This window comes from Miniopterus schreibersii, assembly GCF_964146895.1.
Source record: "Miniopterus schreibersii genome assembly, chromosome: 4".
NCBI classification, from domain to species: Eukaryota; Metazoa; Chordata; class Mammalia; order Chiroptera; family Miniopteridae; genus Miniopterus; species Miniopterus schreibersii.
In genome coordinates, this window is record NC_138105.1 from 7,800,921 (window position 1) to 7,810,063 (window position 9,143).

At 51.7% G+C, this 9,143-nt stretch overlaps 1 protein-coding gene across 1 annotated transcript in view; it reads left to right on the top strand.

Moving 5' to 3' along the window:
- The window catches only part of LOC308556641 (bifunctional heparan sulfate N-deacetylase/N-sulfotransferase 3), a gene marked incomplete at its 5' end in the record, with an annotated part of 73,183 nt that extends 65,132 nt beyond the window's left edge, over nt 1-8,051 (top strand). The window contains 2 exons of the mRNA XM_081136065.1: nt 3,584-3,686; nt 5,444-8,051. Of these exons, the coding sequence (XP_080992191.1) occupies nt 3,584-3,686; nt 5,444-5,563 (223 nt within the window). The 3' untranslated portion in view covers nt 5,564-8,051. The remainder of the gene's footprint in view (nt 1-3,583; nt 3,687-5,443) is intronic.
- Nucleotides 8,052-9,143: the final 1,092 nt, after the last annotated feature.

Here is a 9,143-nt window from a genome sequence, read left to right on the forward strand (position 1 = left end):
GTCATCGGTGGGCCTGACGCACCTTGTAAAGAGCAGCAGGGACCTGCTGTGGAATACTTGGAATTCCGTGTCACTGCTGTCGGTCTAAACGGGTCTGAGTGCCCCTTCGCTGTGCCCCCTGCTGTGGGTCACTAGTGGCAGCAGCTGCACTGAACAGCTCTCCGGTGCCTCGGGCATGTGGGGGTGACGGGGGTACAAATGCATGCTCTCCGGAGTGGCACCTATCACTTCATGTTTTTCCTGCTACTGATAGAGAAGCCTATCTCTTTGGTACTTAAAAAAAATCATCTAAAGCCCTCTAAAAATGCAGTGAACTGCAGACAGGTAGGAATCCTCCACCAACCACAGGACGCCAGCTCTGTGCACACAGGAGAACACGTGAGCGAGGCCACGTCTGCCCAGAGGTTGACCACACGGCCTGTGTGGAAGAGGGGTCCAGTCTCAGAGATCGATGAGCTGACGGCCTTTAACGTGGAACCTCCAACTTCAAAACTGTTTTCAAGAAGTGGCACTAAGTTTCCATTGTCAAGAATATGATTGGATCCCTTTCCGCAGTCACTACGGAAGGTGGTGAAGACTCGCGGGGTTGCTGGGGCACCGGGCAGTGGGTGATGTCTTAAAACGACTTACACCATCGTCATGGACTCAGATGACACATCAAATGTGTAAAAAAATACGATTTTCTTAATGAGTGCGGTTGTGATTTGAAATAAGCAGGATAAGCTTTAAACAGCATAAATGGCAACTTTTTCAGTTAAGTAAGTTAACACTTTACAATTCTTGTTCAAATAACCTTCATCCCTAGATTATAAACAGGACGGATGTACCGACGTTATTTTGGTCTTCACAGTTTGTGTGACCGAGTGGTTTAAAGCTGACTGATATTTGAGAGAAATCAGGGAAAATGATGGTTAGCATGGAATTATGCTAATTTATATTAGCTAAAATGAAAAATATAAACTTTAGATCTTCCCGTGAACACATCCATTCACGGTTCTACCAGCCCCCAGTGGCTCGGCAGGAGGGGCAGAAACACCAGTTAGAGAAATGCCTGAGCCTCTCGCCTTTATTTCTCTGTCAGCCAACATGTTTGTTAGCATGAGTGCACCAGACTGGACTGCATGGATTTTTTATACTAACTGACTGAAACCATCAATAAGTGGGCAATAAGGGATTGAAGGCCAGAGTTAAATAGAGGTTGCACTTGTTTTGTTGCGAGGATGGGGCTTCGCTGAGAAGGAGCTGAAGCAGCTTTGGCATCAGAGGACTTGTGCCCTGCCTGACCTGCTGCCCGGCGGCCAAGTCCGGGCAGCCCAGGAGCTCTCCCCGAGCGCTCCAGACGAGCGGGTGGAACGGCGCTGACTTAACCCTTCCTGGCAGGAGCGGCAGCGAGGCAGCCGAGGCCTCCGCTTCGCCAGGCCACCTGGGGAAGAGCCTCGAATGCCAAGAGGTGACAGAGAAGAAAGTCGTCTGCTCCCATTTCAGACGGTGCCTTTCTCTCAAAAGTGTCTGTGACATTTCAGAATCGGAAAACACTCCCGTGTCATAAGCATTTTGCATTATTGCTTCATAACAACCCTGTGTGATGGGCCCCGCTCGCTCCATTTCTCAGGGAAGAAACGGCACAGAGAAGCCAAACGCAGGAGGCAGGACTGACCCTGCACAGCCGCACCGCCGGCCCGCTAAGCTCTTCCAGTGGCACCAGGTGTTCAGGCCTGAGATGCCAGCACTGTGCATCTCGCTGGTGAGCAGGACGCCAACAGGAAGCGCCTCCTTTAGAAACTGGAGCCTTCAAGGGGGCTCCTTAAGTTGTCCGCAGCTCGGCTGTAGAAAGACGCCCTCCCCACACTGTCGCTGTGCGTCGTAGACGTGCAGTCACACTGCTTTGCAGAGGAGCCACACTCACTGACACACACAGGGGCTGTGACTCACAGGCAGTCCCGAAGGTTGGCAAGAAAGTGGAGACGCTGGACCCTCCCGTTGCTGACCTGAGGCGTGGCACGTGGCCGCTCTGGAGAAGCAGTTTTGCCGATTTTTAAAAATTGAACAGACATTCGTGGACACTCCAGTGCCCCCTAGGAACCCATCCCAAGAGATATGAACCGTCCACGGACGTGTCCACAGCGGAATTCGTCACAACAGCCCCAGACTGGAACCCACCCACGTGTCCTTCAGCTGGTAGAGGGACTAACAGAATCTGGCGGACCCTCCCCAGCGCAGAAAGAAAAGAAAGGGAGAGCCCAGGAAGGACGGAGTCGGGAGGAGAGGGGGCGGCCACCTGCGGAGGGGCCGTGGCACTGACTGCCGTGGGCCCCGAGGGACGGGGGCGATCAGGACTGACTGCCGTGGGCCCCGAGGGACGGGGGGGCGATCAGGACTGACTGCCATGGGCCCCAAGGGACGGGGGGATCAGGACTGACTGCCGTGGGCCCCGAGGGATGGGGACATCAGCACTGACTGCTGTGGGCCCTGAGGGACGGGGGCATCAGGACTGACTGCCGTGGACCCTGAGGGACGGGGGGGGGGGGGGGGAATCAGGACTGACTGCCGTGGGCCCTGAGGGATGGGGGGGGATCAGGACTGACTGCGTGGGCCCCGAGGGATGGGGGGGGGGATCAGGACTGACTGCCGTGGGCCCTGAGGGACGGGGGGGGGGGGGGATCAGGACTGACTGCTGTGGATCCTGAGGGACAGGGGGTGGGGAATGCTCCACACCTGGACTGTGGTGCTTGCACAGTGTGGTGGTTGAATTTCCTACAAATCACTGAATTGCACACTTAGAAGGGTGAGTGTTATGATGGGAAAACTATACCTGAAAAAGCTGTAAAAAATAAGATGTGACAAACAGTTGCTTCTCTTTTGTTTCTATTCAACCATCATTTGGCAAACACTCACAGGGCCACATACTATGCTAAGTGCCATAAAATGGGGAGAAGCCTTCACTCCAGGTCACCGAGGGGTTATAATGAAAGCTCGGATGACAGAGAGGTAAAGGAAATATTTTAGTGAACTAAAATGTAAATTCAATGTGTGCTATTATTGTGATTATAAAATTATTGCATGAAAATCTAAATTTATAGGCGCTGTTGCTTTCCTACAGAGCTGGTAGCAAAGTAAGAAAATAGCTGGAAGAGAGTTCGGTGGATTCTTGCTGGAGAACCCTAAAATTAGTTACCCCGTGTCGCGCCACAGCCCTTCTCTCCCATGACCCCGCGACTGTACGGCCCAAGGACTGGCAGTCCAGAGGTGTGGGTGAAGCCTGGCTTGTCCTTTTAAACCCCGGAAAGGGAAAGAATGGGCTTGAAATTGATGAAAGCTTTTCCTTCCAGTTGCAGGAGGTAGGCTTATTAATTTCTATTAATAGGAGGCCTTCTGCTGACAACTTTTCTGCTAGGGATCTGGCCAACCCGCAGATGTGACAGATGGACTGAGACTCTGCCAGGAGACTTGCAGCAGAGCGATAGAGTCAAAACCAGGCCAGTTTCCCTGGTTGCAGATTAACACCGAGCAATAATATTCATCTGTGGGGTCATGACGTCTTATGCGTTGCCTGAAAAATACATTTTTTTGGGTTCTTTTCTAGGTTTGATTCTCATAAAGGATTCTGGTGCCAGTTACTGGAAGAAGGTAAAACAAAATGCCTTGGAAAGAGCAAAGGAAGGAAATACCCCCCAATGGACCCTGATGTAAGTTGAGAACTTAAAATGCAAACTCAGTTAGCAAAATCCTAAATGATAATACATCTCGTTTCTTAGAAAGGTGGTTAAAATCCAAATTCAGCCTTCCTAAAAATTAAAAGCGACGTTTGGATTTTAGAGCAACCAGGCTGCCTGTTTTGATATTTCCAGTAACGTCTCACCTGTCGGGCAGGAATATAGAAAAGCTGCAGGACTTTCCATTTTGAGTCAGAACAAAGAAGGCAGCATCTCATTCCAAAAGGAAATGTTAGCACGAAAAAATGTTAACAAAACCAAGGAACATATCAAGCGGAAACTGAAAATAGGACCAAAAGATTTCCCTCTTTCTCACTGGGCCTCTCCGCAGTAGTGTGTGGCTGCCTGACAGTAACCACCAGTGTGCTAAGCTTTGCACTGTGACGGGGTCGCTGAAACCCTTGCCAGGTTTGAAAATGGTGCCCACAAGCCGGTAAACTGAGGCAGCTGAGCTGGTCCTCAGTCTCAGGAGGCTTGTGCCAAACTCCAGGGGATGGGTAGAAGAAACGGAGCCCAGCGCGCTCCAGGCTGAAGTGTTGGGATGTGGGACCATCAGCAGCCAGCTGGCAGCAGGGCTCAGTCACAAGGGGAATAATTTGAGTGAGCTGCTCAGGGAGAATGGGAGGGGACCATCGGAAATTCAGACTGTCCCCCAAGAGCCAGCTCCTCCCTGGACTCCAGGTCTGGCTGGAGCAGAGGTCACAAAACGATCGGGCTCCCAGATGGGGGACATAACGTGTGTCCACCTTTGTCTGGCTGGAGCGTGCCAGCCGGGCTGACAGGCTGGAACAGAGCAGATCAGGCAGACGAGACAGACAGACACACAGCCATACAAAGGGCGGGTCCTCCTTCATCCCAGGGAGGCAGCTCCCATGCTCAGTCTAGTGCCAGAGACCACAATTCCCGCAGAACCCCCGTGTCACATGAAATTACTACACAGGAAGAGACTTTCCCTGTGCCACTTAAAAGTAAGAGCACAGGGAATGAATAAAAGCTTTACGAAGGACAAACTCAACTAACAATCTCAGGGCGATATAACGCGGGAGGTACAGGCACAGAGGCAGTGCCGCCCCTCACATTCCCGACCACCACACGGAAACCCCACCGAAGGCCACACCACGGCCTTTCCCGTTTCTGACAGTTTCATTAGGAAAATGTTCTTCTTCACTGAAGTCAGGACAGCTTCCAAGGCATGCTCTTCCTTCCCTGGCTCAAGTAGGACCAACAGGCCGGGTCACAGTTACCTGATGGCCAGAGCATTTGTAAGGCTCCCCACACACGGTTTCTGAGGTCAGGATTTTTAAGTGCCTTAAGAGTCCTCCAAAGGACTCAAAATATAAATGGAAATCAATGATGACCGAGGCGTATTTAACAGTACAGATCTGCCAGGCTCTTTCTCCAAGACGGGATGGTGTTCACAGAGCAGACTAGTAAATTGTCCGTTGTTAAGTTATATATCTAGGAACTCAGTCTAGTTATTCTAACATTTAATTCTGCACATGCAAATCAGCCACGCATTTACTCCAAAAGCTCCTCCCCCAGTGAAAGAGCGTGTGTGCGTAGGGTGTGTGTTTTGAGGAACAGAGTCCCTGGGTTTATTTTGTGATAAATAAATAGCGCAGGTGCCAATCCAGGAATGGAGATGTGTGCAGGCTTGAACCCGTCAGGGTTTGTGGCGTTTGCTGTGATGAACTGTAAACAGACTGCGCTTTCCCCCCTCCGCCCCCCAGAGCAGAGCCTTCCTGTCCAGCTACTACCGAGACCACAACGTGGAGCTCTCCAAGCTGCTGCACAAGCTCGGGCAGCCCCTGCCGGCCTGGCTGCGGCAAGAGCTGCAGAAGGCGAGGTAGGGCCCGGACACTTGGCCTCCACGCACCTTCCCAAAGCTTCCGGAAGCTACCAAAAGGCTGTTTAAAAATATACCTCTGCAAGAAGGTAGAGCCAAGTTGCCTCCATGTGCCGGCGTGCAGACGGTCAGAAAGACAAAGAGCCTGTCCCCGGCCGCGGGGCCGCGGCCTTCCTCCGGAGCCGGGCTCCCTGGGGCCGCTGTGCGCTCGGTGGAGGTCAGCGGCAACCAGCAGGCGTATAAACCCAAACGCAGAGCTGCTCCATTCCCCACAAACAGTTACCCTTTTATACATCAGCTAAGATTGTCCCTGTAGGTTTTTAGACTGTTTGCCTGTACAATGTTTTCTTACTCTGATTCTAGAAAGTGTCCTACGAAACAACAAGCAAAATAAATGTCACAATGCAGCATAAAATGCCAAAGGCCTGACACCCATGAAAAACACTTGCTGAAACACAAACCCACCAAAGTATTTAGAAAGAGCTGTAAGTTACAGTTTGTGTGTGATCAGAGTGGAAAAATTAGGAATGAGCTTCATCTGTATCCAAAAAAGTAACTGCTATGAGGAAAAAAGTGGTTTTCCAAACAGTGTCTAGTGCGTTTATATAAAAACTACTTACTCCTCTGTCCTAACGCAATGCTCACGCTGCCGTAAAGCCATCGGTGGTGACCAGAAACACACCGAGTGCTCCAAAGCAGCAGAGAATAATGGAGCGTGCACTGAGTCCTCTAAAGGAAGGGGCTGTCGGGGTCCGGAGGCAGATCGCTGACAGCCATGTCCCCTGCTGTGAGCCGCAATCACCCGCTCTCCTCCCGGGTCCTGCAGACACCAGCACAGAATGGGAGAGGTGGGTTCTCTCCAGACACAGACTGACATTTAAAGGGGAATAATTTTTTTTTAAAATGTTCCTCAAAACAAAACCTATTCAATGAAAACTAGATGATATGTTAAGTTATTGACACTTAAAATTATAGAAAAACTACATTTTTAGATTGTTCAAAATGAAATTGTATAATGTAGAGATTTACAACAAAATCAAATTAATATAGGATTGCTATCTGATATTTGCAATGATACTTTTCATACAAGGCAGAAAAGTTGAGCAGGGCAGAGTCCCATTTCTGTAGAATATTTCCTACATCACTCCCATGGGAGACAATAGAACACCCTACATTTATGGGTCATCTACTAAATTAGATGAAGTACAAAGATGAACCAGGCACAGCTCTTAAAATATATTTACACTTAAATTTCAAATGACTGTATAAATAGCAAAGTATTCAAGAAAGGAAAGAATGCCATATGTATTTCCTGTGTTTAGATTTACTTAATTTTTAAATGTACACTACACATAAAAAAAATTAAGTAGTAAATAAATTCCCTGCCATGGTTGCAAAAGCCTTTATAAAATGTTATCAAAAGTATGATTAGGAATAAAAAAGATATGCAAGGAAAACCTATAGACCAAATATTTGCATTGTTATGTGTGAAACTGTATCAACTATTCACTAATTAGATAGCAAATTTTAAGATCCTTCCACTTACTATTAATTTTTAAATTTACATTGTAATTACTAGTTAAATGTTTCTTAAAGTTGTATGTGCCCAAATGATACACATGTTTTTAAACAAAAAAGCTGTTAGCAGAAAGAATTGGTGCAAGAATTGGTTTTTAAGACCCCTGGCTGCAAAGTCAAAGTCATTTGGACGAACGTGGTAAACTCGGCCTTCACGCTCCTGCCGCCTTTCTCCAGCAGCAGCGGCGGGGCTGGCGCGCTGGGAGGACGCACACAGCCCGTTTCAGAAACTGGCCGAGGGTCAGACGCAGCGAGAGGAGGCCCAGCAGCTACGGACAGCGCCGTGTTTTCAGGCTGACATGTCTACCGATAAAAGGAAAAAGGAGATCACAGAACTGATACATTTATGTCTCAACGACAAGATGGGCATTTAAACTTCTGAACAAAACTGCTCATGGCATGATTTCATCCAGGTAAACTGAGTCAACTGAACAGCTCACCCTTTGAGGTAAACGTTAAAAACGTTCCTGTTTAATGAAAGAAGAGAAAACAACAGGCCCTACCAAGATGTGCTCATGGGGGCCATGCTGCCTAGAGCAGGGAGGCGTCCAGGGGACTCCGGCCCTCGGCATACCCGGGGGACATCGGGGTTCCAGCGGACAGACGACCCTGCACCCTAACCCCAGCTGGCCGTGGGTGCGACACAGCCCAGAGCAGCGGCCGAGCGGCGTGATGAAAGGAGCTTTGCGCGGAGCTCCTGCGGCTCTGCTGCGGGCGCGGCCCTGCCTGGGGGGGGGGGGGGGGGCGCGGGTATTCGGGCGCCTGCAGCCACCCTGTCCCGGCGTTCACATTGAATGAAAACTCCTGGGAACGTTTTTCTCTCTGAGTTGTTTAAAATTAAAAACACACCTGGATATAATTCTGGTGGCAGCATGGACCCGCACATGGACAATAAACTGCGGTGAGAAATCGGGGAGTCGGGCCTGGAGGTTTCAGGGCCCAGGTGGGCACCGGCCGCGCCCGCGGGGACCGGGCGGAGGCGGCTGGAGCGCGGAGCCCGCTGATGCAGCGCGGACGGACGGGGGCGGGAAGCTTCAAGGAAGAAGAGGGACGTTTGCTTTTAATCACATAACCTTTCACAATTCCTTCCACTCGATTCTTTTCAGTTCCAATAGACGTGAGCAGTTCCTCTGGGGACCCTCGAGTGGAGAGACGAGCCCCGCGAAGGTCTCCCCGCAGATCGGGGGACAGGGGACGCCCGGCCCGAGCCGCCTGCTCCCGCGGGGCTCCTTCCTCCAGAGCCCCGAGTGCTCACTTGTCTTTTATTAAAAACCTAGCAAACTGCCCTGTGTGTGGGGGGGGGGGGAGTTAGGCGCTCCCCTGAGCTGCCCACAAGCAGTCTCTCCTCTATTCCAGTCCCTCCCCTGTCCGGCGTCGGACACTCTCAGGTCCACACCCCGCCGTGCGCCGTGGCTCTGGACACGCGTGCCTGGCACAGAGCGCCCCCATCTGGAACAGTGCCCCCTCCCGTTTTCTATGGACATACGCCACCTCGTATCCCGCTCACGGGTGACTGCCCGTCAGTGCCCCGGCTTCTAGTGACAGCATCTCCTACTTCGCAGATACCAGCCCTGCGCCGGAGACACGGTCTGGCCAAAGCTCCTAAGGAGGAGGCGCGGGCTCCCGCGTTCGGTCCGAGGGGGTCTCACTGCGAAGGGCGCTCAGCTCGCTCCTGTCAGAGTGCGGCGCCCGGCTCCACCTGCAGCGTTCCCGCTGCCTTCTCCCAGCCCCCACGAACTCCCCACACACGCACTCCCACACACGCACTCCCACGCGCGCACCCCACGCACGCACGCAACACACCCCACACAATACGCATCCCCACGCGCGCGCACCCCACGCGCGCACCACCCCACGCATGCACTCTCCACGACCCTCCCACGCATACACCCCACCCCACGCACTGACACACACCCATCTGCAAACAGCCGCAGTCCTGGAAGGGCAGAGGGTGCTGGTGCGGGATAGGCCGTGAGGATCGGCGCGTCTGCCGGACGCGGGTGTCT